Genomic DNA, 27,265 nt, shown 5'->3' on the forward strand with positions numbered 1-27,265 from the left:
AAAGGGTGGAAGCTGCCAGCGTGGGCGAACCGTGTGTGGGGCGGGGAGGGCGCCAGTGGGCTGGGCGCGGACCCCCCAACACAGCCACGGGCAGGTCTGGAGGGGCCCGGGGCCGCTGCAGCCCCGCAAAAAAAGCCACTTGAGTTGCCCCGACCTCCAGCCCTGCCGGGGCACCCCAAGACTGCTGGCAGGATGCCAGGGTGGCCCCGTGGGGGGGAACACGTCGGCTCTGCAGGATTAAGGCAGAATAAGCAACCGCAAATTCAAGTTCCAGACACACTTCACTTCTGTTCCTTAATCATACTCTGCCCCCAAACAGGGCCCTAAGTGCCAGGACAAGGATAAGAGGAGCTGGGCGCAGTGCAGTGGGCCCAGGCCTCCTGGAGGCGGCCCCAACTCAGCCCCAGAGCAGTCGGCTCTGGGGAGTTCCCCACAACACCCTCCCAGCTCACAACCAGAGCCCAAACCACGCACCAAGGGGCTGGCCCAAGGTCAGCAGAGGGCAGGCGTCCAGCCTCAGCAGCTGCGGTGCAGGGACCGCAGCAGAAAGCAGTGCGAGGCGAGGAGGCCGGAGACCCACGCTTTTGTGTCCGGCACCAGCCTCCAGCAGGGAAGGCTCTGCCGCCCGGCCCCAGGAGTTCCCCCAGAGCCGGTCACAGGCTGAAGTAGTCTGCAGCCAAGCGCCCGTAGATGTCCGTGGTCCAGAGCACATGGGCACGGCCAGAGGCCAACAGTAGCTGGTGCAGCTCGGCCTCTACCCGGGCGAATTTCTCCTCATTGATGGAAGCCTCCAGCAAGACGGAGGCGGGCGGTGGCCAGGGCAGGCCCTCATAGCAATCCACAGGGAAGGGGTGCACCACCGTGCGCAGCTCAGCCTGCGCCGCCGAGTCCCGCAGGAGCTCCTTGAGCCCCGCCGTGGACAGCGGGTTGCCGTAGAGGCCGAGGTAGCGGAGGCGTGCACAGCGGGTCAGCACGGGGAGGGCGGCCAGCAGGTGCGAGTCGGCGAGCTGGCACTCAGTCAGCTCCAGGTGTAGCAGCGTGGTGGCAGCCGCCTGCAGCAGACCCCGGAAAGGCTCCAGCTGGCCACCAGACAAGTCATTGCCACTCAGGTCCAACTTCTTGAGATGGGCGGCATGGGAGCTTCGGGCCAGAAACCGCAGGTCCTCAGGCAGCAGAGCACAGAAGGCCAGCTCCAGGCTCTCCAGGGGGCTCTGAAGGGTGCTGCAGAGGACAGAAATCACAGGCAAGCACAGGGGTGGGGGGGCGCAAGAGAGGGTCAGCAGCGGGTCCACTCACCTGAGCAGCTGGTCCAGCCGCCCCGACAGGAGGGAGGAGCCCATGCTGAGCTCCCGCAGGCCAGCAAAGCGGCCCATCTGGGCCAGGAAGTAGCGGAAGTTGTCCTCCCCATCCACCGAGGGTTGCCGCGAATCCCCGTGCACATAGTGCAGGCGTAGGCTGGCCAAGCGCTGGAAGCGGGCCACGTGCGGGATGATGACTGACAGGCCCCGCAGACCCAGGTTGTTGAAGCGCAGGTCCACACGGCGTAGGCAGCCAGCGTCCAACAGCTGCAGCAGAGCCACCGTGTTGCGCATGGGCAGGTCCTCGGCCCGCAGGTCCCGGCAGCAGAGTCGCAGGGGGCTGCCCACACTGCTGCGCAGCGCCTCTCGCAGGAACGCATAGGAGGCCCGGTTCACCCGCAGGTCCACCCGCACCTCCACGGGCACCGGGGCTGGCCCAGGCCCCACCGGGCCCCCCTGCTGCTGGGCAATGCAGGTGCGGGCCACCGCTGCTGTGCAGTCCCACATGCTCATGGTGCCCGGATCCTGCTCCACGCCGTCGTCCAGGAGGCCCGTCATGTCCAGCACCCGCAGTGTGTGCTTCCTGGGGGCAGGGGTGGTCTGAGGTGGGGGGCCAGGTGGTGGAATCCACACCACGCCCAGCTGCCTAGGACAGGCTCACCTGCCCTACACATGAAGCTCCTGTGCTGTCTGGGAGTTCCCGGAGCCCTCTCTGACCCCCACCCCGCCGGCGGCCCCCCAGGGCGGCCCATACCTGCAGAGGGGCTGCTCGCTGGCCTCGGCCCCCGGGGTGTGGAGCCGTGCAGTCAGCCCCAGGATCACCGCCTGCATGCTCTCCGTGCTGGGCCGCTCCTGCAGCAGCGCCCGGCTGCAGTGGGCACACTCCTGCAGCAACTGCTGGAAGCTGAGCAGTGGGAAGGGCCACTTGTGCACCAGCTCCCGGAGCACGACCGTCTTCTTGTCCATGAAAGCCACCTTGAACAGCAGGGGAAAGAGCTCCCTCGGCAGCAGGGGCAAGGCCTGGCAGGCAGTAGGTTGGCACTGGAGCACCTGCCGCGTGCTCAGGAACACAAGCGTGTGCATGGCGCTGGGCCCGGCGGGTGCCGCCTGCATGGAAGGGGCCTTCAGTGGGGAGGGCAGAACCTGGACCACCACCCGGCCCGGCCCCTCCACATACCAGTGTGGAAAAGACCAGCATGAGGCCTGGCAAGAAGCCCAGGCCCCCCCCACCACCCAGCTGGCGCTCAGTGGGAGACCGCCGGCCCGCGAGCTACTGCTGGGTGCCCAGTGACGGGCAGATCGGAAAGGGGGACAGGCGCCCCCAGACGAGCGCCCTTAGAGCTCCATCGAGCGTTCCGCGGACCCGCAGGCTCCCCAGAGCAGGAACCCTCCCCTCCCTGAGCACAACACGCCCGGCACCGCCCCCGCAGGCAAGCCTCGGGCTCGCTCGCGCGCGCAGGTCCCTCCCCTCCGCGGCCGGCCAGAGGCCCCGGGCCGCACAGCGGGGCACGCGGAAGTACGGCGGCCCCCGAGGAGCGCCAGCGCCGGCCAGACGGCCTGGGGAGCCCGAGCCCGGGGCGTGAGTCCGGCTTCTACGGTCCAGAGCCACGGCCAGGCCGCCGGCGGAGGAGCCGCCTCCGCGCAGCCCCTGCGCGGGTCCAGACCCCGGCCGGCGGCTGCGGCGGCGGCTCGCCCGGCTCGCCGCGGCCAGGCCTCGTCGCCCCCCGCCGCGCGCCCGGCCCCCACCCAGGTCGCGGCCGGCGGGCCTGCGCCCCAGGAGCCCAGCGCCGGCCCGGGCCACCCGCGGCCTCCCCCGGCGCGGACTCGCCGAGACCGGCGGGGCGCGCGGCCGCCGTGGCGAGAGGAAAGGGCGCAGCGTGCGGCCAGCGGGGGAGGGGCCCCGGCCGCGGCCAGAGCGCGCCGCCGCCTCCCGGCCCCCCGCCCGCGGGACCCGCCGCCGCCGCCCGCCCCGGCGCGCTCACCGGCCGCCCGCCGCCACCGCCGCCGGCCCCACCTCGCGGTCCGCGGCGCCGCCCCCGCCGCCGCGCGCCGCGATGACGCGGCCGCCACCCATTGGCCGCCGGGCCGAGGCCCTGCGGATTGGCTGCGCCGCCGCGCGCCCCGCCCCGCCCCGCCCCGCCGCGCGCTCCCATTGGCCGGCGGCGGCGGCGGCGCCCGTGGCGGGAGACTCGCGCGGAAGCATGGAGCGGCTGCGGGCCGTGCGGGCGCGCCTGCGGGCCTGGGAGCTCGACTTCGGGCGGCGGCGCGGGCGCCGGCCGGGACGGGTGCGGGCGCCGGCCGGGCGGGCGCGGGGGCGGGCGCGGGCGCGGGCGGGCCGGCCGCGGGGCTCACGCCTCCCTTCGCAGGCGGACGTGGAGGCGGCGTGCGAGGAGACCCGCGGTAAGCTGGGGGCCGGGGGCGCCGGGGCCTCGGGCCCCGACTGCGACCCCTGACCTCGCCCCTGCCCTCGCCCCCAGCGCTCTACCGGGAGTACCGCGCCCTGAAGGAGGCCCGGGGCCAGGCCGGCGGCGGCGACCCCCAGCAGGCGCTTCCCGCGGCGGCAGAGGACGTTCCGGACCCGCCGCCGCAGCCTGGCGGCCGGCTTTGTGCGGGGCGCGGTCCAGAGGTGCCGGGTGCTGGAGGGGGCGCGCGGCATAGGGGGAGGCCTACCTCGTGGAGAACGAGGGCCAGGCCCCCTCTCCTGGCGGGGACCTTGGGGGGGAGCTGGAGACACCTCTGCACCCCCCACCCACCCCCATTGCACCCACACCCCTTCTCTCCAGCAGGTGCCAGAGCCCAGCTGCTGGGGGCCCCACCTGAACAGGGCTGCGGCCCGGGTTACCCCGCCCTCGCCAGGGCTGAGCACCCTGGGGGCCCAGCTGGACTACGGAGAGAGGCTTAAGGCCAACTTAAAGGGCAACTTGCAGGTAGAGGTCAAGGTTAGCCCCTTTCCTGTTTCCTGCACACGTAGGTGTAACGGGCTTGCTCTTGCTGACCTTCGGTGTGTGGACTTGGGCAGACTTAGCTATTGTAGCTGTCTGAACACCTGATTTCTGCTTCTTAGTTTTATCTCCGTTTCTCAGGTTGGGAAAAGCCGGAGCCATCTACACCGGCCTCTGAGGAGAATCGCATCCAAGAAGCCCTCCCCAGGGCCACCAGGGACAGAGGCAGCCCCCGACTCTCCAGAGGAAGCCAGCCAGGCGCTCACCCAGCCCCCAGGTCCCCAGCTGAGGCCCGGCCGGCTCCAGCAGCTGCGGGCGTCCCTGAGCCTGCGGCTGAGCTCCCTGGACCCAGGCTGGCTGGAGCGATGTCAAGGCGAGACCCTCCCGTCTGGCTTGCCTGCGCAGAAGCCCCAGTCCCTGACCGCCACAGTTTCATCTGGCCTCTGTCCCGGCACTGGCCCCGAGGTGCACCTGCAGAGCCCAGAGCTTGCCACCCCACAGAACACTGGCCCCGAGGCGCCCCTACAGGACCCAGAGCTTGCCACCCCACAGAACACTGGCCCCGAGACGCCCCTACAGGGCCCAGAGCTTGCCACCCCACAGGTTAGCTTGGTCAGCACGGAGGTTCCCCATCCTGGCAGCAGCCGAGGCAAGAAGCGGCGTTGGAGCAGAGCAGCTGAGGGGAGCCCCATGCAGGTCCCGCAGGACAGTGGACAAATGGAATCCTCGCAGGGCACAAGGAGACATGCAGGGCACAAGGAGACATGGGTCCCCCGAGATCCCACAAACCCCAGGTGCCACAGTTCAGCCTCCCAGCACAGGCTGCATGGGTAAAGCTGGCAGGGAGGGCCCCTGGCCACCATTGCCCATGCAATGCCCACCTGTGTGTCCCTCCTAGGCCCGCTGCCCGGGTCACAGGTAATTACGTGCGGCTCCACATGAAGCAGAGGCGCTACACGCGGGGCACTATGCACAGCAGGCTCCTCCGCAGGCAGGTGAGTGGTGGCAGACAGCTCCTCATGCCACTATTTCTTGCCTCATCACTTTGCCTTACGATATTCCCACGCCCAGGTGTGGAAACAGAAGTGGCAGAAGAAAGCTTATCTTGTGGGGCATCGGTCTGGGGCCACAGCCGAGGCATCTTGTTTCCAGTGTGGGCAGCTTGGCCACTGGGCATCCCGGTGCCCCCAGCGGGGTGAGGCCCCCAGTGGGCAAGGCCTGCCCTGGGAGGTGGGTGGGGCACTGCCTGGAGAGAGTACTGTCTTGGGGTGGGGGTACTTCTCGCTGAAGTACTTTGCTGGCTCTGTTCTGGTCTAGAACCTGCCTCGGCACCCCCAAAGGCGGTTGGAGGAGCGGAGGGTGGCAGGCAGATGCCGTTCACATTGGAGGAAGGAGCCCGGGAGCCAGGCGTTGCCTCCCACTACGTAGCAGGTGAGTAGAGATCCGGGCCGGGTGGCGGTCTGGCTTACCAGAAGTCTTCCTGCCAGCCTAGAGCTCCTCCTCCGCCCTCTTGTCTGCCCCCAGAGGGCAAGGAAGACACAGAGCCTCCTGAGTCTGAACCCTTGGGGCCCGCGGAGCCCTGCTTGCCCCAGCCTGTGCCGCCCCTCTACCCACTGGGACCCTCGGGGCAGGTGGCAGGTGAGTAGACGCGGCCAGGCGGAGCAGGGCGGGGGTGGCTGGGGCTTGGCTGCCTGGGGCCTGGCTGCCCACTGTCTCTGTCCACAGAGACCCCGGCGGAGGTGTTTCAGGCCCTGCGGCAACTGGGGCACCAGGCCTTCCGCCCTGGGCAGGAACAGGCGGTCATGCGGGTGTTGTCTGGTGAGCAGGGCCCCGGGGCTGCCCAGTGGGGAGGAATCTCCGGCCAGCACTGCTGACTCCTTGCCCTCCCAGGCCTGTCCACACTGCTCGTGCTGCCCACGGGCGCTGGCAAGTCCCTATGCTATCAGCTCCCTGCTGTGCTCTACGCCCGGCGCCAACCTTGCCTAGCATTGGTCGTCTCGCCCCTCTTGTCTCTCATGGATGATCAGGTGGGTAACGGGACCAGTAAGCAAAGATTGGTGTGGGGGCATGCCTTCCCAGCTCCTCTGGTCCCCGTGGGCTGCTGCACCTTGTTCGCCTGCACCAGAGCTGAAGGGGCTGGACCATCTCGGCTCCCAGCCCTGGTGTGGCCCAGGGACAGGAGAAACGTGGTGGCCAGACCAGCTCCCAGCACTCACAGTGGCCCAACCTCCCGGTCTCAGGCACCGGGTCTGGGCTTTGCCTCCAAGGACAGGACAGGTGGCGGGGGACAGTGGGTTGCTCTTGTCCGCAGATGTCTGGGCTGCCCCGGGGCCTAGGGGCGGCGTGCGTCCACTCAGGCATGACCAGGCAGCAGCGAGAGGCCGTCTGGAAAAAGGTGAGGGGCTCCTTTCGGGGGGCTGGTCCTGGGTTGGGGGCTTCAGTCAGGTTTCCTGACCGGGGTGTACCCACAGGTCCAGGCAGCCAAAGTGCAGGTGCTGATGGTGTCGCCTGAGACACTTGTGGGGCCTGGGGGCACCAGCCACCTCCCCCAACTCCCCCCCATCTCCTTTGCCTGCCTGGACGAGGCCCACTGTCTCTCTCAGTGGGCCCACAACTTCCGGCCCTGCTACCTGCGAGTCTGTAAGGTGAGGCTCGCGGGGGTGGGGTGGGAGGGGATGCCTGGGCAGGCAGAGCCTAATTCCCCTCCCCCACAGGTGCTGCGGGAACAGCTGGGTGTGCGCTGCTTCCTGGGCCTCACAGCCACGGCCACACGCCGCACCGCCCGGGACGTGGCCCAGCACCTGGGGGTGGCTGGGGAGGCGGGCCTTGAGCGGCCGGCTGCCGTTCCCAGCAACCTGCACCTCTCTGTGTCCATGGACAGGGATCCCAACCAGGTGAGCACCCATGCCCGGTAGGTGGAACCCCTGCCTGCACCCCCGCCCAGGCTGACCACTGTTCTCTGCCAGGCCCTGGTGACCCTGCTGCGCAGTGACCGCTTCCAAGCTCTGGACGCCATCATTATCTACTGCGTCCGGCGGGAGGACACGGAGCGGGTGGCTGCCCTGCTGCGCACCTGCCTGCCTGCAGCTAGGGGCCCGGGGTCTGGAGGTGAGATGGGCAGGGCACCCCCACCCCCCGCAGCCACACCTCCCTCGCCACAGCTTGCGCCCCCACTGAGTGCCACTGCCTTTCTGTAGGTCACGGCCCAGAGGAGGTCGCCGAGGCCTACCACGCTGGCATGTGTGCCCAGGAGCGGAAGCGGGTGCAGCGGGCCTTCATGGGGGGCCGACTGCGCATGGTGGTGGCCACGGTGGCCTTCGGGATGGGGCTGGACCGGCCGGACGTGCGGGCTGTGCTGCACCTGGGGCTGCCCCCGAGCTTGGAGAGCTACGTGCAGGCAGTGGGCCGGGCCGGGCGCGACGGGCAGCCGGCGCATTGCCACCTCTTCCTGCAGCCCCAGGTGGGTGCCCCGCACGCCCCGCACGCCCCGCCCCCACCCAGGCCTTGCTCTCACACCCGCCTGCCCACCTGTGCAGGGTGAGGACCTGCGCGAGTTGCGCAGGCATGTGCACGCTGAGGCCACCGATTTCCTGGCCATGAAGAGGCTGGTGCAGCAAGTTTTTCCACCCTGCCCTTGCATCCAGCCGCTTGGTGGGCAGGAGGGCAGGGACAGGCCCGAGGCCCAGGCTGCCTGGACCTCGTCCCCACCTGAGACCAAGCACCCCAGCCACAGACCCGCAGCCCAGTGCCCGGGTCACAGGCGGGCGCTCCCGATGCAGCCCACTACGGAAGCACTGGACATGCCCCCAGAGGGTGAGCACAGGGGGCCCGTGGGGTGGCCCCACACAGTACCGGCGGCACCCGCCTAAGCCTGCTCCTCCCCTGCAGCTGTGGAGACGCTGTTGTGCTACCTCGAGCTGCATCCGCAGCGCTGGCTACAGCTGCTGCCGCCCACCTACACACGCTGCCGCCTGCACTGCCCCGGCGGCCCTGCTGAAGTTCAGACCCTGGCCCGCAGGTAAGCCACCTCCCACCCGGGCGGGGGACAGGACGTGACCCTGCTGGCTGACCAGCCCTGCGCCTGCCCCACAGATGCGCCACTCTGGCCACGGGCCTGGCCTGCCAGCCACTTGAGACCCAGAGCAGGGGCGGCGTGTCCGTGGAGTTTGATGTGGTGCAGCTGGCGGACTCCATGGGCTGGGAGCTGGCCCCTGTGCGGCAGGCGCTCCGCCGGCTGCAGCGGGACCCAGAGCCCAGCACAGGTGCGCCCTGCCCACCCCCCACCCCCCGCCCCAGCTCCCCACAACCCCCGTGCCTGACGCTCTTCCCGGTAGGTGGCCGCACAGACCCCGGGGTGCGGGTCGAGTTCAGGGAGCTGGCCTTCCACCTGCGCAGCCGTGGGGATTTGACAGCCGAGGAGAAGGATCAGATCTGTGACTTTCTGTACGGCCGCGTGTGTGCTCGCGAGCGGGTGTCTCTGGCGCGGCTACACCACGCCTTCCAGTTGTTCCACAGGTACCCAGGGGTGGGTGATGCCTGCCCCACCCCCTGCCCTCGCCCCTGCCCCTACGTGGCACTGAGCACTGGCTCACCCTCCCCCAGCGTCGCCTTCCCCAGCTGCGGACCCTGCCTAGAGCAGGCTGACCAGGAGCGAAGCGCCAGGCTCAAGGCACTGCTCGGCCGCTACTTCGAGGAAGAGGAGGACCCAGGGATCCTGGAGGAGGAGCCCGGGCCGGGGCCAGGCCAGGCCGAGGTGAGTGCCACCTGCCCGTGACCCTGCCAGCCTCACCCCCGCCTGCACCATGGCTGGCGGCCTGGGAAACAGGTGTCCTGACTTGCTGCCCACCCACAGCTGCACGGCTGGGAGGACCAGGTCCGCAGGGACACCCGCCACCTCCTGTCTGCGTGGCCAGAGCAGCAGTTCTCGGGCAGGGCGGTGGCCCGCATCTTCCATGGCATCGGTGAGACCCTGGGCTCTCGCCTGGCCCCGGGTAAGCAGGCGGGTGGGGCCGGACCAGTGGGTGCTCAGGCCATCTCCGGGGCTCTCTGCCCCTGCCCTGCCGCAGGAAGCCCCCGCTACCCGGCCCAGGTGTACGGGCGGGACCGGCGGTTCTGGAGGAAGTACTTGCACCTGAGCTTCCATGCACTTATGCACCTGGCCACAGAGGAGATCCTGGCACGGACCTGCTGACCACCCAAGCAGGCAGGCGTCAGAGCAGGGAGCAGGAGTGCAGCTCCCACAGCCCTAGTGGGAACCAGCACCCCCAAAACACAGAATAAAGACAATGAAGTAGCTTTTAATGCCCCTGTGTGGTGCGGCACGCAGTCCGGGGACAGCTTTGCGGGCCACGTCTTGAGCAGCCCGGCCTTGGCAGTTCAGTCCGGGGAGCCGGGCACAAGGCCCAGGTAGAGGAGCGGCGTGGCCGTGAGGGCGAGGAAGGAGAAGAAGCAGCGCTGCAGGCCCAGGCTATCTGCCAGGGCCCCCGCCAGGGCGCCCAGCAGCAGCTTGCCCAGCAGCTCCAGGGTGGCCAGGAGGCTGTAGTGTGTGGCCTGGGGGGGAGGGGAGGGCAGGTCAGGGCCTGGGGGGCCCAGCCCCACAGCCTGGGCAGTGTCCAGCCCCTCCCTCACCTGCAGGGCGCCGGGCGCCCGCCGGCTGCAGCACATCATCAGGGTGAACACCAGCGTCGTGACCAGGCCCCCCAGGAAATGCTGCAGGCACAGGCTCAGCAAGGCTGCCCCTGGGAAAGCCCAGGTCAGCAGGGCTCCGGCCCCCACCCTACCCCACTCCCGGGCGGGCCCCTCACCTCTGGGGGCTGTGCCCGGGCCCAGGGCGGCCCCAGGCGTGTCCAGGTGGAGGAGCAGGGCGGTCTGGCAGGCCAGGCCCCCAATGCGGAGCCGAAGTGCTGACCTCAGCAGGGGCAGTGGCTGCCTGGGGCAGGAGGTGGGCTACGTGTGGGAGCTGGGCGGGGGTGCGCGGGGAAGTCAAGGAGAGTGGGGGATTCTGAGGCAGAGGTGAGTGGAGCACCTGCAGGCAGTGGGGGTGTGGGGGCTCACCAGTGCCTGGCCAGCAGGGCACCCCCCAGGGCGGAGCCAGCGATGGAGCAGGCCACGGCCCCCACTCCGTTCCACAGCCCCAGCTCTTGGGGGGAGAGGCCACGGTCCAACAGGAAGAGAGGAAACAGGCTGCTGGCACCCTGCTCACCTGCAGGGAGACCTTGAGCAGGGGGGGCACCTCCCTCACCTGGGGAATCCCCACTGGGCCTTGGTGTCAGCCAATTCAGGGCCAGCTCAGGCTCGGTGGCCGTGCAGCCAGAGCCAGGGGAGACAGCTGTACCTCCCCCAGCCTCCAGCGCAGCACTGGCCTGCAGGGCTGCCCACCCAAGTGGGTCCTGTGGTCCCCACTGTCCCAGGCTCCTCAGCTCCCACCCCACAGCCTGGATCAGGGCCCACTCACCCAGCTTGTAAGTGAGCACAAAGCCTGCTGTCCACAGGGTCCCGGGCACCGCCAGCAGGTCTTGCAGACGGCGCGGGGGCGCTGCTGCGTGCTGCGGCGGGGGCAGTTGCTGCAGGGCCGGTGCTGCCCAGGCCAGGGCAGCAGCCAGCCAGTACATAGTGGCCAGGAGCAGAAAAAGCAGGTGCCAGGAGAGAGCGGGCACGAGGGCCAGCAGGCCTCCCCCGCCCAGCACGGCGCCCAGCTTGTAGGCAACCACCTGCACTGTGTTGCCAGGCCCCAGCTCTGCAGGCTCCAGGAGCTGCACCGCCAGCGTGTCCAGGGCCACGTCCTGCACCGCCGCCCCCAGGTTAAGCAGCAGCAGGAGCCCAGCCGCCGCCGGGGGCAGCACGGCCTGGCCGGCCTCCGCGGGGGGCAGCGCGGCCAGCAGCCCGCACACCAGGCCCAGGGCGGCCGTGCTGAGCGCCAGCCAGGCGCGCGGGGAGCCGCGCGCGTCCACCAGCGGGGCCCACAGCAGCTTGAACAGCCAGGGCGCGTACAGCGCCTTGGCCAGCCCCACGCGGGTCAGGGAGAGCCCGGCGGCGCGCAGCAGCACGGGCAGCAGGCCGGACTGCAGCCCGTAGGGCAGGCCCTGCACCAGGTACAGGCCGGCCAGCGGCAGCAGCTTCCCGCGCATGGCCGGGCTCCGGGGCCCCTCTCCGCGCGCGGCCGGCCGACCGGGGCAGGGGCGCGGGTCATGGCTCGGGGCGGGGCCAGAGGTCGGGGCGGGCGCGGCGGCGTCACCGCCTCGCGCCCCGGGGAGCCACCGCCGCGTCCTGCGCCGGCCGGACGCCGGCGGCCACCGAGACGCGCGGGCCAGAGCGTCGGCGCCGCCTCTGGCGCCCCCGGTGGACGGCGCGGGCGCGGCGGGCCAGGCGCGGCCCCGCGGGGGACGGGCCGCTTCACTGTCCGCCCTGGGCGCGGCCCTGCCCAGGCCAGGGGCCGCTCCAGCGAGCGGTGGCGCGAGGCTGGCCCAGGACCCCGATCCCAGGCTCGGCGCCCTGCGGCCTCCTGCAGCCCCTCCGCCCGGTGGGCGCCCCAGATGCGGCAGAGGCGGCCCAGCGTGGCCCTGGGGGGGGGGCGGCTCCAGCGCCGACCCCCGGGCCAGCTCGCGGCCGCCCGACCCGGCTGTGCCCGGGACGCGCCCCGCCGCCCCCGCAGCCAGGGCTCTCCCCTGCGGCCCCAGAGCCCGCCCTCGCCCGCCACGCCCGCCCCAGCGGCTGGGGTCTCCCCGGGAGGTGCCCGCCAGGCGCCCTCCACACCCCTCCTGTCCGCTCGTCCTGCGCGCGGCCCGCCGGGAGCCCCCGCCCCTCCGCCCCCGCACGGTCACAGGGGCTGCCCAGGCCGCCCGCAGCCCGACGGCAGCAGGGGGACAGAGGCACGTCCGGCGAGCCCGGGGCCCCGCGGCCACTTTCTCACGCCTTTATTGGGGGTGTGCGGAGGGCGGGCCGGCCCGCGGCTGCGGTCCGGGTCAGGCGTACTCGCGGGTGAACTCGGCGTGGAACTGGCTCAGCTTCTCCAGCAGGGGCCGCAGCTTCTCCATGGGGGGCAGGATGGTCATCCTGGGGGAGCGGGAGCTCGGTGAGCCGGGCGGGGGCGGGGGGGCGCGGGGGCGGGGGGCGGGGGGCTCACCGGAAGTGGTGGGTGCCCGCGCGCTGGCCGAAGCCGCTGCCGGGCACCACGCAGATGCCCGTCTCCTCCAGCAGGCGCAGGCAGAAGAACATGTCCGGCGCCAGGCCCAGCTCCTGGGGCGAGGGCGCGGTCAGGGCTGGCGAGACCCAGGGCGCGGCCCCCGCCGCCCCCGCCGCCCCGCGCCTGACCTGAGCGCGCTGCACGGCGCGCGGGGGCAGCTGCACGCGCGGGAAGGAGTACATGGCGCCCTGCACCGGGTTGCAGCGGATGCCCGGGGCCTGGTTGAAGACCTGCTCCGTGAGCTTGGCCTTGGCCGCCAGCTCGGCCAGCACCGCCTGCCGCTCCTGGGCCCGGGAGGGAGGCTCGTCAATCCGGGCCGCGGGCCGGCGCCCGCCCGCCCCCGCGCAGGTGCCCCGCGCCCCGGGCTCCGGCCCACCTTCTGGAACTGCGCGAAGGACGGGTCCGAGGGCGCGGGCGGGCTGACCACCATGTCGAGCAGCGCCTGGCCCGGCGCGGGCGGGCACAGCCGCACGCTCATCAGCTTCTGCATCTGCTGCTGCACCGCGGGGTCCATGTTCACCACCTCCACGTAGCCGGCGCGGAACCCGCACCTGCGAGGCGAGCGCGGGCGTCGAGGCGGAGGCAGGGGCCGGCCTGCCCAGCCGGGTCCGCAGGCGCCCGCGGCCGCACTCACTCGCCCATGTAGCCCTTGGAGACCGAGTGGAAGGAGGCGAGCTCCTGCTGCGTCGCGTAGGGCGGCCCCATCTCCACGAGCACCTTCTTGAAGGAGTGGAAGCGCGAGCCCTCGGCGTACACGTTGTCCTGGTACACCTGCAGGCGGGCGCGTCACCCCCGGCCCGCGCCTCCGCCCGCCCGCGCCCCCGGCCCGCGCGCCCCCAGACCTCGTCAGCCATCAGGAAGAGCCTCTCCTCGAAGGCGAAGCGGATCACGGCCTCGATGCACTCGCGCGTCTGCACCTGCCCTGGGGCGCGGGACGTGGGGGTCAGCGGAGGCGCGCCCCATCCCCGCCGGGCCGGGGGCGGGCGCGGCGGGCGGGGCGGGCGGGGCGGGCGGGGCGGGGCGCGGCGCACCGGTGGGGTTGCCGGGGTTGATGACGCAGAGCGCCCGCGGGCGGCAGTGGCCCCGCGCCTGCTGGAGGGCGCGCCGCAGCTCGGCCACGTCCAGCGCCCAGGAGCGCTCCTCGTCCAGGTAGTAGTCCACCTGCACCGCGTTCAGCTCGGCCAGCGCGGCCGAGTAGAGCGGGTACTGGGGGATGGGGATGAGCACACCGGTGCGCCCGCGGCCCTCGCCCGCCACCAGCAGCTTCAGCACCGTCTGAGGGCGGGAGGGGGCGGCAGGGTAGGCGGGCCGCGGGCTGCACCCGCGCGGAGAGCCCCGGCGCCCTGAGCCACAGGCCCTGGCCTACCACGATGGCGTCGCTGGCCCCCGTGGACAGGAAGATGTTGCTGGGGTCCGCGGGGATGCCGCCATCGCGCCGCTCGATGTAGCGCGCCACGTCCTCGCGGACCAGCGGGATGCCCGCGCTGACGCTGTAGGCGCCTGGAGGCGGGGGCGGGGTGAGGGGCGGCCCCGCCGGCTCCCCCCGGGCGCCGCCCCCCACCGCAGCACGTACCCAGGCTGTGGCCCCCGCACGCCTGCAGGATGCGCTGGGCCCGGCTCTTGGCGTCCTCGGGAAACTGCGGGCTGCTCAGGAGCTCAGGGTGGACACAGAGGGCCAGGACCTGGGAGGGCGAGTGCTGAGCCCGAGCGGGGGGGAGCGGGGGGGGGGTGCGGGCAACGCCAGCCTCACCTGGCGCAGGAAGGTGATGGGCTTCTGGCCCATGGCGTGCGCGTCCCCGATGTTGGCGCGGACGACCTCCGTGAAAGGCTTCTTCACGCCCTGGAGGGGGTCGGGGCGAGGACGGCGGTCAGGAGGTGGGCCTGGCCCCGCGGCACTGGTCAGTGGCCAGCACGGCTGCCCTCCGCTCCCCGGCGTGCGGCCGGCGTACCTGGCGCAGCTCCTGCTCCAGCTCCAGCGCCCGCTGCACGATGGGGCCGCGCACGGCGTACTCCACCCTGCGCACGCAGGGGTTCATGGTGTCCAGCGTCAGCACCTTCTCCTTCAGCCCGTTGGCAGCGGCATTGCCGTGGTCACCTGCTCTCAGCGCCATTTTCCTGCTCGGAACAGGCGAGGGGCGGCTCAGGAGGCGGCAGGGCCCAAGGTGGGCACCAGCGAGGCTGGTCCAGGCTCAGGGGCGGGGGTGGGAGGGGGTCTCAAGGGGAGTGGACACCCTCTGGCTGCAACCCGTGGGCCCCACTGAGGGGACGGTGGGGCTGAGGGGAGCTGGGCCAGCAGGCCCCGCCCCGCCGGCCGCTGGGCACGGCCTGCCCCAGGGAGCCTGGTGAGTGGGTGAGCAGGCAGGCGGGGCTTGGGGTGGAGCCCAGTGCCCGCCCAGTGTCCCCGTGCCAGGGCAGCAGGAGACCCAGACGGGGGGCAGGGACGGGCGGAAGGCCCAGGCGACGCTGAGGGACCAGGCTTGGGCAGAGGCGGGTGGCAGCTGCGGGAAGGGGCAGAGCTCGGGAGGGTGACCCCTGAAGACCCCTGAAGGGAGAGGCCTCTGGAGGGTTACCCCAGCAGAGCTTGCCTGAGGCCCCCCATGCCTGCCCTGGCCGCAGGCCTGTCTCCCGGGTAACTGAGCCAGCCTCAGGAATCCAGGGCGTGGGGGAGGGGAATGAGGTGCTCAGACCCCAGGTTCCATCTGGTCCCTCCCGGCTGGTGGCCATGGCCTGGAGCTCAAGGACCCACAGTGACCCTTGGCCCCAGGTCGTGCTGCCAGGCTGCGGCAGGGGGAGGGGCTGGAGCCTGGGTAGGGCAGTGCTGGGCACCCTGCACCAGCCAGGGCTGCCCTTGGGGCCACACCGCAGGCGCCAGGCCGGCCTGAGGGCCACTTCCCTGTGGCTCCTGATTGGCGGGGAGAAAGGCAGGTGGCTGTGCAGGGACAGGCCCACGGGGCCCCACCTGCTGCCGTGCCAGGGGCAGCCTCCCCTCCCTGCCGGCGCCCAGATGCGGGGCTGTGGTGGCCGCCAGGGCCTGACTGTCCGCGCCTGCCAGCCCCAGAGGGAACAGCGGGCCTGGGCCTCACCTGTGCGGGCGTGGGCTCCCTTCACGCTGGCTCCGCTGCCACCTCGGCTTCCCGTGTGCAGGCCGGTTCCTCCTCCCCCAGCCAGAGGGCCATTAATATGGGCCCGTCCCAGGCGGAGCCAGCCCTGCCCGCCCCCTGCAGCAGCGCCCCAGTGGCGGCAAGGGGCAGGTGGACCTTGGGCGGCGGTTCCACCCCCGACGCTAAATTCAACTGGCCGTGCCCCCAGCCCGCCCCCGGCCCGCGAGGACAGCCAGCCCACCGCTGGGGGCTGGGGGGAGGGCGGACCCTGGGCACAGCTGATGTCCTCCAGGGCACGGAAAGTGGCCCCAACCTGCGCCACCCGCACGGCCCACCACGGAGGGAGGAGAGGCCAGTGCCCTGCCCTCCTGCTCGAGGCCCCTGAGGGACCCCTGTCCCCCGGACACATGGTCCTGGCCGGCTCAGAGCCGGAGCGTCCAGCTGCTAGCCGGGCCGGGAAAGCTGGCAGCCGGGCCAGGTCGGGGCTGCCTGCCAGACCCAGGGACCGCCCCCAGGCTGCCACCGACAGGGCTGGGAGAGCGCCCTGCCCTCGCCTGGGAGCCGCTCCCGCAGGGCAGAGCCCACGGGGGGCAGAGCCCTCTGGGAACCTTGTGTGGAGGCAGCCCGGGCTTCCTGCCCAGGGGCGGCACCCCCCATCCCACGCGGGGCCGGGCTGCCGAGGCCCCACAAGCCCCGGAGAGCCGCGGGACAGGACGGCGCGCCCAGGCGGCTCAGCTCCGGGGCCCCCACCCACGAGGGCCCCTGGGGCGCTGCCCCAGAGACACGCGACAAGGAATGTGGCGGGACGCCCTTTATCAGGTCTCGGAAGGGCGGCGCCGGGCCGGGCGCGGCGCACACACGGGTCCAGAGCCGGCCTGGGCGCCCCTCACATGAGGAGGCAGCAGGGTCTCTTTTCCGCGGGGGTCTCCTCCGAGGGGGCTGTGAGCTTCAGCAGGGGGGGCTCTCCCGCAGCCCCCGAGGTGGCCCGGGGGTGCTCGGCGTCCTCGGGCCCCTCGGGCAGGGGGCGCTGCAGCTTGGCGGCCGCGCGCTGGCGCTTGAGCTCGGCCAGGGTGTGGTGGGCCCTGGCGCGGTGGGGGCCGTCGGGGGCGGCGCTGTCCAGGGCGGGCAGCTGGTAGGAGACGCGGCGGTCCAGCCGCTTGGAGTACAGGTGCCGCGCGGCGCCGCCCACTCGGCCGTTGTGCGGCCTGGCGGGCTCGGGGCTGTCCTCCTGTGGACCCCGCGGCCCGCAGGTCACCACGGGAGCCCTTCTGGCCTCCGCCGACCCCGGGCTGGCCGTCGTCCAGGGCGCCGCGGGCCGGGCGGGGGGCGGAGCCGGGGGCGGGCTCACCTCGGGGGGCGGCGGCCGCAGCTCGGCATCTGTCCGGCCGTCCTCGTCGTCCGCCGGCGGCGCGGGGCTGGTGGGCGGCGGCTGCTGCCACACGATGGCCTCCTGGGCGTGCTCCTTGCGGTACAGGCTGGCGCGCTGCGTCAGGCTCACCCGCCGGACCACCTTCCTGGGGGCGCGGAGGGGCCATGGGGGCGGGCCCGCAGGGCCTTGGACTCTGCCCAGGGCGCCCGCGGGCGGCGGGCGGGGCGTGACGTCAGCGGGGTGGGGCGTGACGTCGGCGGGGCGGGGCGGGGCGGGGCGGGGCGGGGCGGGCGCTCACCCCCGGCTGCCGGCGCTGGAGGTGCGGCGGCGCAGCAGAGAGCGCTGGTGGCCCTGGGCGCGCAGGAGTGCGTCGTGCTTGTGCTTCAGCTCCAGCAGCTTGGCCCGCACCTCCTCGTCCACGGACACGTCTGCAGAGAAGCGGGCGGAGGGTCACCAGCGCCCTCGCGCCGTCCTCGGCCAGGCAGAGGCGCGCCGGCTCACCCAGGGGCGTCTCGTCCATCAGGGACCTGGCGTTCAGGTCAGCCCCGTGCGCCACGAGCAGCTCCAGCAGGTGCACCTGTGGGCCAGGGACGCGGGAATGCTGAGGGTGCCCTGGCACAGAAGCTGCTGGCCGTAGCCCGGCCCCGCTCACCTGGTCCCAGTGGCCACGCCGGCTCACCTGGCCCCAGTAGGCCGCAGCGTGCAGTGGCTCCCAGCCGTCCAGGTCCCGGGCGCGCGGGCTGGCGCCGCGCTCCAGCAACAGGGCGGCCACCTCACCGAACCCGTTGGCGGCGGCGACATGCAGCTGCAGGCAAACTCCCCTGAGGTCCAGGCCCCCGCAGCCGCCTCCCCAACCAGCACCAGCTGTGCCACATCCTTACCAGCGTGGCCCCATGGTCGCCGGGGGCCTCCAGCTCAGCCCCAGTCCGCAGCAGGCTCCGCACATCGTCCAGCATGTGCAGCTCTGGCAGGGCCCGCGCACCCTCGATGCCTTCCTGTGTGATGCCTGCAGGGCAGCGGCTCAGCGGGGTGGTGGTGGAGGGGTATGCCGCTGTGGGGGGGAGGGGCAGCACTCACCGCCGTCGGCCATGGCCGTCTCCAGGCAGTCCAGCGTTTGCTCGTCCTCACAGAGGTCATAGGGCATGTTTCCATCCGTGTTCACAGCCAGGAGGTCAGCGCCCCTGCGAGCAGGAGGGACAGCCGCCTCAGCCCCTCAGGTCATCCGCCTCGGGCTGCCCTCCAGGACAGGGTGGACAGGGCAATTTGCTAATGGGGGTGGTCGCCCCTCAGGCCACCCCTGCGGCCAGCCCCCAGCTCTGATCTTGTCCTCCTCCCAGGCAGGGCCTGCCCAAGTGCATGGCCATGCTCCCAGGCCAGGGGGCCTCTGCCTGGAGCCACCTGGGCTGGTCGCCCATTCCTGGGGCTGCCTGTGCCCACCCCCTGCTGCTGAGGACACCCCCACCCGGCAACACCAGATGCCCCAGGACAGCCCAGTCCCAGGTGTTGGGGTGCGTAAGGGAGAAAGCACCTGGGTCCTTGTGAAGCCAACCCTCAGGGTGCATGGGGCAGGCGCCCTCCTGCGCAGAGCCTCCCGGGGCCGCCCTCCTTGCAGCCCACACGCTGCACCGGGCAGGCAGCATCTCCCTGTGCAGACCCTGGGGAGGCAGAGGCCAGGCTGCTCTGGACCCAGGAGGTTTCCCTGGGGGGCACCTGCGGCCACTGCCCTGGCCCTGCTGTCCACCCAGGAAGCAGGCAGTGAGCACATGCATGGGGTTGGGGGGAGGCGCGGGGCCCAGAGTAGGCTCTTCCCGGGCGGGACTCAGCGCCTCTGCAAGGGCCCCACTCTGGCCCGCCGCCGCGCCTGCCAACAGTGGCCTACCGAGTGATGAGCAGCTCCACCAGCTGCAGGTGGCCGCACGTGGCTGCAGCATGCAGGGGTGTCCAGCCCTCGCTGTCCCGAGCGTTGACCGTGGCCCCAGCGTCCAGCAGCTGCTGTGCCATCTCCCGGAAGTCATCGATGCAGCTCTACAGACACGAGCCTGAGCAGCAGCCCCGGCGCCCCCAGCCCTGCCTGCCCCCAACTGCAGGGCTGACCTGGTGCAGGGCTGTGAGGCCGTCCTCGTTGGCCAGGTCAGGGCTGACCCCGCTCTCCAGGAACTGGCGGACTGCAGGAAGGGGGCAGATGTGGTCAGGGACAGGGGCCACGGGACAGGCCCGCACTGTTCCTGCTGGGGGCACCGGGCTGACTGCTGAGCGGGGCAGGGGCAGTGGCATGGGGCGGGGGGCGGGCAGAGAAGACCTGAGCTCCAGCCTTGGGCCTCGGGGCCACCCCAGAGCAGCCCACTGGGCCCCAGACTGGCCCTGTCACCCGCCCAGGTGCTAGCACCACCCTCAACCACCTGTCCACTTGGCTCCCCTGCTGCTCCTCAGAAGACCACTACCCCACCTCGCTGCCCCTGCAACCCCTCCCCAGAGCTGGCCTGGCCTGCCTGGAGCTAGAGCCGTGCCCGGCAACCCCAGGCCTGCCCACGGCAGAGCAGGTGCCCCTCCAGGCTCTGGTCGAGGACTCCTGGGCAACTGGCAGGCAGCTGTGCCCAGCGCCCCTCCCACCTCCTCCCGCCCGCATGCTGACCTCAGCTGGCCTGGGTACCTGCACAGGGCCTGCAGCTGAGGACCAGCACGGCCACCCCTTTGCCTGAGCCCACGGTCGGGCCTTGGCCAAGCACTGCCCGGGGCTCAGCCACTCACCTTCCTCCAGGTCGTTGCGGGCAGCGGCCTCCAGCAAGGCCACACTGGGGGGGAAGAGGACGCGCCTCCGTGGCTGGATGCTGGCCACCTCCCCTGGGGGTGGCCCTCCGCGGCCCCGCATGCCCTGCGCCTCCTTCTCAGCCTGGGCCCACAGCTTCACCTGCCGGGCGCGGCGCCGCTGGGCGTGCTGCAGACGCTCCTGTGCGTTCATCCTGCCCACCAAGGGCATCTCGGCCAGCAGCTCCAGGTGCTCGGCCATGACGGGGGTGGCCTGTGGGGGGCGCTGCGCCGGGCGCTGGGCGGGAGCACGTGGGCTCAGGCGCAGGCCTGAGGGGCGGGGTAGCCGGCTGGAAGGGCACCCTTCGGGGCATCCCCTCCCGGAAGTGGGTGCCCTCTGCCCCTAGCACCGCTGGGTCAGGGCCCGCCGCAGCTGGGGGGGCCGCTGGCCAGCAGAGGGTGGGGAGGGAGTGCCTGGGCACTCTTCGGGGCTGGCCTCGCCTCCCTCTGGACCCTGCTGCAGCTGACCAGCTCAGTCCAGGCTCTGAAACTAATCACTCAGCCAACAGGGTGATGGCTCCTGGCACCCCCAAGGGGAGAAGGGAGGGCCGGGCGGTGAGCAGAGGCCCTGACGCCCCAGAACGACTCTCGCCTTCCAGGTCTCAGGGGCCCATGTGGGGCCTGGGGGCAGCCATGGCCTGGCTTCCCGCCCCTCTCCCTCCCGTCTGTCCTCCAGGGTCAGAGTGTGGGCACCATTGAGGGGCTGTGGCTAGCAGGCAGGGCTCCCTGCCCTGGGGTCAGGCTCCCCACGCAGCCAGCTCGCCACGAGCAGAGGTGTCTGCAACAGCGTCCTCAGAAACCCTTGGGGTGCCAGGCGCAGACGGCTAGTCCCTGCGGTCAGAGGAGGGGGGAGGAGGCATGGGTCAAGGTTGGGCCCTGATGGGGAAGGGTGGGCTACAGGTGGCACAGGTGTGGGCCTGCCCAGTGTGGACACCCAGTCCTGCCTGGGAGTGCCCAGGTCGCCCCGAGGGTGTTCAGCGGAGTAGGGGCCCCACCCAGGCCCAGCCTCCCCTCGTCTCCCCGGGACTGGGGGGTCAGGGCACCCCACTTGGGCGCCAAATGGCCCCAGGGTCTCCTGCGCCTCGGCTCCACCCATCCTGCCTGCACCCTGCCCCAGACCGCGGCGGCCTGGCCAGCGGAGGCGCATCGCGGCACAGGTGGCCGTCAGGCACGAGGCTAGCGGCACCGGCGTGGGCAGCTCTGCCTGAGCAGCTCTGCCTGAGCACGGCCTGCTGTCCTGCCAGGCCACACCCCTGCCTGCGAGCACTGGTTCTGGGGTGCCCCCACAGCCCCGCCGGCCCCAGGAGTCCCCCCTCACCTGGCCGGGCCTTGCGCGGGCCAGACTCGAGCTCGGGGTCTCAGCGAGCATCCCCTTCGTTCCGGAAGGAGCCGTCCTGGGCCAGATGGAACTAGGTCAGGCCCCCCTGTCCTAGGGGCCCCAGTCGCCTGCCAGCCTCAGCCCTCGCCCGACCTGGACTTTGCCCGAGCCCCGACCCAGCCGCCGGGGACGAGCCCAGAGCCCAGAGCGGGCACCGGGGACATGGTGACCCCAGGCAGCGCAGTGGCCCGTGCCCTCTGCCAGACCCGCCTGCCACCTGCACTGCCCCGGAGGCCCCAGGGTCACGGAGCTCAGAGACTGAGACAGGCCGGGGCCACTGGGCGTGGGCCTGGAGAAGGCCACCTGCGGGCCCGGCTGTGGGCAGCCCAGTCCGAGGGGCTAGACGCCTGGGCCCACCCTCTGCCTGTCAGCTGCCCCAGCACACACAGCCCAGGAGCCCAGAGGGCATCTCCACGCACTCGCCCTGCCCAGGAGTCCCAGGGTCCCTCCCAGGACAGCCCTGTGCGGGGGCCTCCAGGCCAGCGCCACCCTGCCCCTCTGGGCCCTCAGGCCACACGCCCCTGCCAGCTGGCTGCCCCTCACCGGCCTCCACCATCGCTGCCAGCCGCCTCTGCCACAGCCCATCAGACCCCAGTGCCCTCGGGGCCAGCCACGCACCACGCCCAGGCCAGGGCAGGCGGCCCCACCCCGTCCACAAACTGCCCTAGGCCTCCCTGGAATGTCAAACAGAGATAATCTGGCGATTATTCCAGCCCGGGCAGCACCCTGCCCAGGAGTGTGGGCCCAGGTGGGCAGCCCCAGCCGGGCAGGGCCTGAGGCATGAAAGGGGAGCCTGGTGCTGGCAGCCGCCCCCCCCCCCGCCACTCTGGAGCCGGACCACGCGCCCACCGATACTGGTGCTGAGGGCAACCTGTCCAGGGCTCTTCCTGAGAGGACAAGCCGGGGTGCCCTGCCCATCCACTTGCATGTGGGCACTGGGAAGAGGCCCTCGGTGTGTGCAGAGCGGGGACGGGGCTGACATGGCCGCCGGGGCCGGCACCAGACCCCAGGAACTGATCCGCTGTCCGGGACGTGGTGGTCTGGCCACGCTGGAGCTCACCAGCCAGGGTGGCGGCCAGCCAGGGGGCCCTCCCAGGTGACAGCAAGCCCCGCCACCAGCCACGTCCACCAGGCCCTCTGCGGTGCCCGTGCCCTGAAGGCACCGAGGAAGAGCTGTGGGTGAGCAGCACAGCGAGGCCGTCTGGAGAGGGCACCTGGCATGATGGGGAGCAAGGGAGAGCACGTGTCTGTGCCTCGAAGAACGGCATGTGGGCACGGGACTTGGCGGCAGTGGGGCCATGCGTGGGGCCACGGTCAGCTGGGGGTGCAGCCGGCGGGCCGGGCTGGGAAGGCAGGCTGCGCTCCGGGGTGTCTCCAGGTGAAGAGCTGCCTCTACCTGGTGGGCAGATTCCAGAGGAGAGTGACGGGGGCCTCCCTGGGGGCGCGGGCGTTAAGTCTCAGGCGGTCACCCCTGCGGCCTGAGTCCGACCCCTGGCCAGGGAATGACCCACCAGGCACAGCAGACGACTCCTGCCTCCCCGCTGCTCCCCACTCTGTCTCTGGGGCATCCTTTCACCCCGCACCGCTGGCCTGCACCCCAGCTCTTGCGTGCATAAATAAATAAATAAATCTTAAAAAATAAAAAGAGGGTGACTGACTAGAGGCGCGGCCACCCACCCAGCAGGGAGGGCAGCTGCTTCCACCCGGGAAGGGGCAGCAGCCGGGTTGCGGGGCATCAAGCGGGCAACCAGCAGAACGGCCATGTCAAAGCACAGGAGGCCGAGAGCAGGACGGGGCACTGGGGGCGCCGGGGGCACTGAGGGCGCCGGTGCCGGTAGCTCGGGGCCAACCGGGACGGTGGCCAGTGGGGCGGTCGCTGCCATCTGCCATGGGCCCTTGCCTGGGCAGAGCTGCTGGGTCGGGAGGACGTGCCGGGCGAGGCCGCCACGAGGCTGGGCAGCAGGGGGCAGGCCCGGCCGGCGGGCCGGCGAGCTCGGGGGGCCCAGTGCTGTGTCTGGGGAACGGGCTGGAGGCCCGTCGCTGTCACACGAGATTCAGCCCCGATGGCGGGAAGCGGCTGGTTCCCTGAGCGCCACAGGAGGGCAAGGCCAGTCAGAGGTCATGTCCGAGGCACCCGGCGCCCCGAGCTGCCCCTGGGCCAGGCGGGCTCCAGGCCGGAGGAGGAGCCGGCAGAGGAGGAGCGGGGTGGGCGGGTGGGGGTCTGCGGGACGGGCGGAGCCGCGGGCAGCTGTCCTGAGACGTCCACCCTCCTGCAGCGGCCAGGAAGGAAGGAGGTGGCGGGTGGGCCCCTGCCGTGGACGCGAGGGCGCCCCTGCGAGCGTGCGGGCGTGGCCCCTTTCTCCTCTTCTCTTCAAAACGCGGGGACCGCACAGAGCCTGGTGGCGGGATGTGCTGCAACTACTGGTCCGAGCCCCAGGGCGGGAGCGGGCGGAGCCGCCAGCAGACCCCACTCAGGGTGCAGAGCCCCAGAGAGGGGCTGGGGGCACGTCAGCCTCACCGACAGGCTGGGGGGCGGCCCCACCAGGGCCAGAGTCAGCCTCCAAGGCAGGCTGCCAGGAAAGTGGCACCGCCCTGGCCCCAAAGCAGAGGCCAGACCAGCGAAACCACGAGGCCTCCCTCGCAGGCGACCTCCCGGCCACCCCACAGCATGGGGAGGGGGCTCGGGGCCACTCTGGCGGGCCCTGGCCCACAGCCCGGGAGCCCACCGAGGGGCGGAGCCGCACCCCAGGAGGCTGGGCTCCCTCCCAGACTGGTGGGGCCTGGGGGGCCGGGCAGGCGCTGACCCGAGAACCCTGCGTCCGCGGGGGCGCCGGCGGGAGGCCGGGGCAGGCACAGGGGCGCCGCCTGGACGGCGGGGCTTCCGGAAGCTGCGCACACGCTCCCGCCGGCGGCCACAGCCCCCAGGCCCAGGGACGGCCTCAGGCCCAGGGGCGCCGAGGGGGAGCTGGGGCGGGGACCGCGGTGCCTGCGGAGGGGCCAGCGGCGGGAGAGCGCGGCCGGGCGGGGGCCGCCCCGCGGAGCAGACAGAGCTGGCTGGCGGGCACGGAGGGCGCCATCGGTGCACCCCAACTGCTGCGGAGACGGGGTGTGATGGCTAGTGACCCCCTCAGCTGAGTTCCAGGTGAAAATACGAGAGGGCAAGGTCTGCGCACACCGCTGGGCTGGGGGGGCGCGGGGACCACGGTGTGGCGGGAGCACAGCTCCGCGGGGGTGGGGGAGCAGCGCGGGGGTGGGGGAGCAGCGCGGGGGTGGGGGAGCAGCGCGGGGGTGGGGGAGCAGCGCGGGGGTGGGGGAGCACCGCGGGGCACGGGGGAGCACCGCGGGGGTGGGGGAGCACAGCTCCGCGGGGGTGGGGGAGCACCGCGGGGGTGGGGGAGCTCCGCGGGGGTGGGGGAGCACCGCGGGGCACGCGGGGAGCACCGCGGGGGTGGGGGAGCACCGCGGCGGCACGCGGGGAGCACCGCGGGGGTGGGGGAGCACGGCACCGCGGCGGGACGCGGGGAGTGTGGGGAGCACAGGCCCTGCTGGGGCCCACGGGACACAGGCCCTCAGGACACGCTCTCCGGGCCCCCCAAGGCCGCTGCCCGCGTCTGTGCGGCGCCGGGGGTGCCACCGCCGTCTGTGGTGATGCGGCGTCCGGGGGCGACCCCTGGGAACCTCGAAGAGCCAGACGCCCGCCCCGCCCGCCGCGAGCCGAGCCTCAGCCCGGCTGGCGGCAGGCGGCCTGGCCCCGGCCCTCAGCTCCCGGCACCCGATGGCTGCCCCGCGGGCGCCCGCGACGCCCCGGCGCGCCCACGGCCCCCGCGGCAGGGGCGCCTCAGAGCCCTTTAACGCAACCGCACACTTCCTGGGCTGGAATGGGCCAATCAGGTGCAAGCTATGAGCTGATTGGTGCTAACTGGCCCAATCAGCCGCAGGACTGAAAAGTGGCCCAATCAGACTTGTGGGCGGGGCACCCCAGTGAGGCTATAAGCCCGGTCCGCGCGCGCGAGGGACAGGCTGGGCCGGCCTCCGGGGAGGCCCCGCGGCCCTCGCGGGGGCGGGTCGGAAAGGCCCGGCGTCCCGAGGAGCCGCCTGTCGCGGCGGCGCCGTCCCCGCCGCCCCTGCCGGCCGGCGCTGGCCAGACCCCCGGGCCGACGGCGCCCCTCCCCGCCGCGGCCCGACGCGCCCGAGGGCGCCCGCTCCGGAGCCCGGGGTCTCCGGCCGCGGCGGCCCGGCCCGCGCCCAGATACAGCCGCAGGCCCCGGGGTGTCGCCTGCGCCCGCCCCCGGCTCGGGTGTTTGGCGCCTCCCCCGGCTCAGGGCCGCCCCGTCCCCCCACTCGGGGGCAGCTGCCCCGAGCTCCGGGCCGAGGGGCTCCGGCAGGACGCGTGTGCGTCGCGGGAGGGACGGCAGCCTCCGGGTCTGCGCGGAGCTGCCCCCCAGCAGCTGGCATCGCCCGCCCCGCCCCGCCCCGCCCGCCCCGCTCCGTCCGCGCCCCCAGGAGGGTCTGCAGGGCGCGGGGCGGTGGGGGAAGGACCCGGGCCCTCAGCTCACGGCTGCCCTGCCCGCCGCCCGCCCCCCCGGGCCTCCCCACCCCTCCACACGGCGTCTTCCCTGGAGACTGGCCAGCGGGCCCCCACCACGCCGGCCCGGCCTTCGCTTCCCGGCCCCGGGGCGAGGACGCGCCAGGATCCCCTGCGCCGCCGGGGGCGCCAGCCCCGCTCCCCGAGCGGCTCCCGGGCCCCCTGCTGCACCCTCCGGGCCAGGCTCGGCCCGAGCCCACGGACCGGGCGGGGGTTCCCCTTCCAGCGGGCGCAGGGGGCAGGACACGACGCCCCCAGGCCGCTGGGGTGGGGCCCGTCTGCAAGGACGGGGGTGCAGGAGGCGGCACGGGAAGGGCCTCAAGCCGCCGCCCCACCCAGGTGGGCGGCGGCTGCGACCCCAGGGGAGAGGAGGGAGGGGCCGTGAGAGCGGGGTGGCCCGAGAGCCCCGGACAGCCCCCGCCCCCCGAGACACCCCGGCCTGCAGCACCAGCCCCCGCAGGGGTCCTGGGGCCAGAGCCCGACCTGGGCGGCGCCGGACCCACCCGCGGCCCTGGCGGAGGCTCGGGTGTCTCCTCTGGCCGCACTCCCGGCCCGGCCGCCGGCCTCGCTCCGCGCCGCCACTGCCCCGGGAGCGGGGCGAGCTCCAGGGCCCGACCTGCCCAACAGGTCTCCGGCGGGCGCGCGGCCCGGGCTCCCGCCGCCCCGCCGGAGGCGGCTGCCCGGGGCCTGGCCACCAGCCCCCACGGGCCCTGGCGACCGCGCCTGACAGGCCGCCGCCCGCCCGGCCGCCCGGCCGCCCGCGCCTCCGAGCGCGCCCCCCAGCCTCCTCCGGCTCAGCCGCGCCCGCCCCACGCGGCGGCCGCCCCGCCCCGCCCCGCCCCGCGCGGCCCCGGAGCCCTCCCCTCACCTTCCGCTGCGCGCAGGCCGCCGCGCGCCGTCGATCAGAGCCCGCCGGCCGGCCGGTCGGCTCCGCGCACCCTCGGGCGCCGCGGGGGCGGGCCCCATGCGGGCCCTCGCCATGGCAACACTACACTTCCGGCCCGCGCCCGGAGCCGGAAGTCGAGCTGCCGCCTGGCGGGCGGGGCGGGACCATGAGGGAGAGGCGGGGCCACCAGGGGAGCGGGGCGGGGCCACCAGGGGAGCGGGGCGGGGCCACCAGGGGAGCGGGGCGGGGCGCCCGGTGGCCAGGGAAGGGGCGGGGCCACCAGGAGGGGCGGGGCCGCCCTCGGAGGGCGCGGGGCGCGCCGCGGGATTCCCGAGCCGGGGCGTCCTCGGGGCGCGGGCGGGAGCGCGAAGGGCAGAGACGGCAAAGCCAACAGCGAGGGAGGCTGTTTGTTTGTGCCCGGCTTTTCGGGGAGGGCGCGCGGTGGCCGGGCTGCGCAGCGCAACGGCGGGGCGGGAGCAGCGCGCGCGACGGTGCCGCGGGGTGCGCGGAGGACGCGGTCGGGACGCAGGGCCTGGGGCTGGGTGGGGAGCCGGGCCTTTGGGAGCGGGGCCCCCGCGGGGAGGGCGGGGTGACTGAAGACTTGCCGGCGTGAAGCCGTACGCCTGAAACACGATGCTGACTCCAGGGTTAGCTCGTTTTAAGGGAGACACAGACTTGCGGGAGAGAAAGGTTCGTTTGCTGGGGGGCGGGGGCTGGGG

The 27,265-nt window shown here is 73.0% G+C and overlaps 5 protein-coding genes across 9 annotated transcripts; 1 reads left to right on the forward strand and 4 right to left on the reverse strand.

Moving 5' to 3' along the window:
- Positions 1-148: 148 nt before the first annotated feature.
- Positions 149-3,320, reverse strand: LRRC14 (leucine rich repeat containing 14). Of its 3 annotated transcripts, none has more exons than XM_054691942.1 (4): positions 3,313-3,320; positions 2,053-2,405; positions 1,297-1,881; positions 149-1,221 (listed from the first exon to the last, which is right to left on the reverse strand). In XM_054691942.1, exons 2-4 carry the CDS (start codon positions 2,379-2,381, stop codon positions 654-656), a joined length of 1,482 nt encoding a protein of 493 aa, XP_054547917.1. In that variant the 5' UTR covers positions 2,382-2,405; positions 3,313-3,320; the 3' UTR covers positions 149-653. The 3 variants fall into 3 exon arrangements, with proteins under 3 accessions (XP_054547917.1, XP_037349072.1, XP_037349025.1); XM_037493175.2 differs by lacking the exon at positions 3,313-3,320 and adding an exon at positions 3,281-3,295; XM_037493128.2 differs by lacking the exon at positions 3,313-3,320 and having other exon boundaries at positions 2,053-2,683.
- A 179-nt stretch (positions 3,321-3,499) lies between these two features.
- Positions 3,500-9,725, forward strand: RECQL4 (RecQ like helicase 4). Its single transcript, XM_054692788.1, has 23 exons — positions 3,500-3,583; positions 3,665-3,698; positions 3,776-3,867; positions 3,923-4,237; positions 4,382-5,034; positions 5,139-5,235; positions 5,312-5,435; positions 5,558-5,671; positions 5,765-5,878; positions 5,966-6,058; positions 6,131-6,267; positions 6,552-6,635; positions 6,712-6,885; positions 6,955-7,134; positions 7,207-7,348; positions 7,438-7,700; positions 7,777-8,053; positions 8,129-8,258; positions 8,333-8,502; positions 8,575-8,755; positions 8,843-8,993; positions 9,093-9,201; positions 9,307-9,725. Exons 1-23 carry the CDS (start codon positions 3,500-3,502, stop codon positions 9,429-9,431), a joined length of 3,843 nt encoding a protein of 1,280 aa, XP_054548763.1. The 3' UTR covers positions 9,432-9,725.
- Positions 8,783-11,367, reverse strand: MFSD3 (major facilitator superfamily domain containing 3). The gene is made up of 5 exons (XM_037494280.2): positions 10,695-11,367; positions 10,295-10,442; positions 10,045-10,169; positions 9,869-9,978; positions 8,783-9,790 (listed from the first exon to the last, which is right to left on the reverse strand). The coding sequence occupies exons 1-5, from the start codon at positions 11,365-11,367 to the stop codon at positions 9,617-9,619; spliced, it is 1,230 nt and encodes a 409-aa protein (XP_037350177.1). The 3' UTR covers positions 8,783-9,616.
- A 739-nt stretch (positions 11,368-12,106) lies between these two features.
- On the reverse strand, positions 12,107-16,923 carry GPT (glutamic--pyruvic transaminase). Of its 2 annotated transcripts, none has more exons than XM_037492847.2 (12): positions 16,872-16,923; positions 14,372-14,537; positions 14,173-14,262; positions 13,996-14,104; positions 13,789-13,922; positions 13,454-13,697; positions 13,265-13,344; positions 13,057-13,193; positions 12,799-12,973; positions 12,551-12,706; positions 12,363-12,475; positions 12,107-12,292 (listed from the first exon to the last, which is right to left on the reverse strand). In XM_037492847.2, exons 1-12 carry the CDS (start codon positions 16,898-16,900, stop codon positions 12,202-12,204), a joined length of 1,524 nt encoding a protein of 507 aa, XP_037348744.1. In that variant the 5' UTR covers positions 16,901-16,923; the 3' UTR covers positions 12,107-12,201. The 2 variants fall into 2 exon arrangements, with proteins under 2 accessions (XP_037348744.1, XP_037348909.1); XM_037493012.2 differs by lacking the exon at positions 16,872-16,923 and adding an exon at positions 15,506-16,182.
- On the reverse strand, positions 16,292-26,568 carry PPP1R16A (protein phosphatase 1 regulatory subunit 16A). 2 transcript variants are annotated; one of them, XM_054691941.1, is made up of 13 exons: positions 26,529-26,542; positions 22,290-22,471; positions 21,016-21,091; positions 19,641-20,528; positions 18,987-19,057; positions 18,772-18,917; positions 17,970-18,073; positions 17,774-17,898; positions 17,572-17,697; positions 17,394-17,469; positions 17,191-17,320; positions 16,872-17,037; positions 16,292-16,751 (listed from the first exon to the last, which is right to left on the reverse strand). In XM_054691941.1, the coding sequence occupies exons 4-13, from the start codon at positions 19,897-19,899 to the stop codon at positions 16,410-16,412; spliced, it is 1,545 nt and encodes a 514-aa protein (XP_054547916.1). In that variant the 5' UTR covers positions 19,900-20,528; positions 21,016-21,091; positions 22,290-22,471; positions 26,529-26,542; the 3' UTR covers positions 16,292-16,409. The 2 variants fall into 2 exon arrangements, with proteins under 2 accessions (XP_054547916.1, XP_037348560.1); XM_037492663.2 differs by lacking the exon at positions 22,290-22,471 and having other exon boundaries at positions 26,529-26,568.
- Between the last annotated feature and the right edge of the window lie 697 nt (positions 26,569-27,265).

Source organism: Talpa occidentalis, unplaced genomic scaffold (genome assembly GCF_014898055.3).
Source record: "Talpa occidentalis isolate TD23 unplaced genomic scaffold, MPIMG_talOcc4v2.1, whole genome shotgun sequence".
In the NCBI taxonomy this organism is placed as follows: Eukaryota; Metazoa; Chordata; class Mammalia; order Eulipotyphla; family Talpidae; genus Talpa; species Talpa occidentalis.

Coding starts and splice junctions, on each gene's coding strand:
- LRRC14 (XM_037493128.2), bottom strand. CDS start 2,411: ATGCAGGCGGCACCCGCCGGGCCCAGCGCCATGCACACGCTTGTGTTC. Junction 1,882..2,052: donor AGCGAGCAGCCCCTCTGCAG/GTATGGGCCGCC, acceptor CCCTGCCCCCAG/GAAGCACACACTGCGGGTGC. Junction 1,222..1,296: donor CGGCTGGACCAGCTGCTCAG/GTGAGTGGACCC, acceptor TGTCCTCTGCAG/CACCCTTCAGAGCCCCCTGG.
- RECQL4 (XM_054692788.1), top strand. CDS start 3,500: ATGGAGCGGCTGCGGGCCGTGCGGGCGCGCCTGCGGGCCTGGGAGCTC. Junction 4,238..4,381: donor ACTTGCAGGTAGAGGTCAAG/GTTAGCCCCTTT, acceptor TCCGTTTCTCAG/GTTGGGAAAAGCCGGAGCCA. Junction 8,756..8,842: donor GCCTTCCAGTTGTTCCACAG/GTACCCAGGGGT, acceptor ACCCTCCCCCAG/CGTCGCCTTCCCCAGCTGCG.
- MFSD3 (XM_037494280.2), bottom strand. CDS start 11,367: ATGCGCGGGAAGCTGCTGCCGCTGGCCGGCCTGTACCTGGTGCAGGGC. Junction 10,170..10,294: donor GCCCTGCTGGCCAGGCACTG/GTGAGCCCCCAC, acceptor CTCCTGCCCCAG/GCAGCCACTGCCCCTGCTGA. Junction 9,979..10,044: donor CCCGGGCACAGCCCCCAGAG/GTGAGGGGCCCG, acceptor GGGCTTTCCCAG/GGGCAGCCTTGCTGAGCCTG.
- GPT (XM_037492847.2), bottom strand. CDS start 16,900: ATGCCGAGCTGCGGCCGCCGCCCCCCGAG. Junction 14,263..14,371: donor TGGAGCAGGAGCTGCGCCAG/GTACGCCGGCCG, acceptor GACCCCCTCCAG/GGCGTGAAGAAGCCTTTCAC. Junction 12,707..12,798: donor CCTTCGCGCAGTTCCAGAAG/GTGGGCCGGAGC, acceptor TCCCGGGCCCAG/GAGCGGCAGGCGGTGCTGGC.
- PPP1R16A (XM_037492663.2), bottom strand. CDS start 19,899: ATGGCCGAGCACCTGGAGCTGCTGGCCGAGATGCCCTTGGTGGGCAGG. Junction 18,918..18,986: donor GCCTCACAGCCCTGCACCAG/GTCAGCCCTGCA, acceptor TCGTGTCTGTAG/AGCTGCATCGATGACTTCCG. Junction 17,899..17,969: donor GACGGCCATGGCCGACGGCG/GTGAGTGCTGCC, acceptor GCTGCCCTGCAG/GCATCACACAGGAAGGCATC.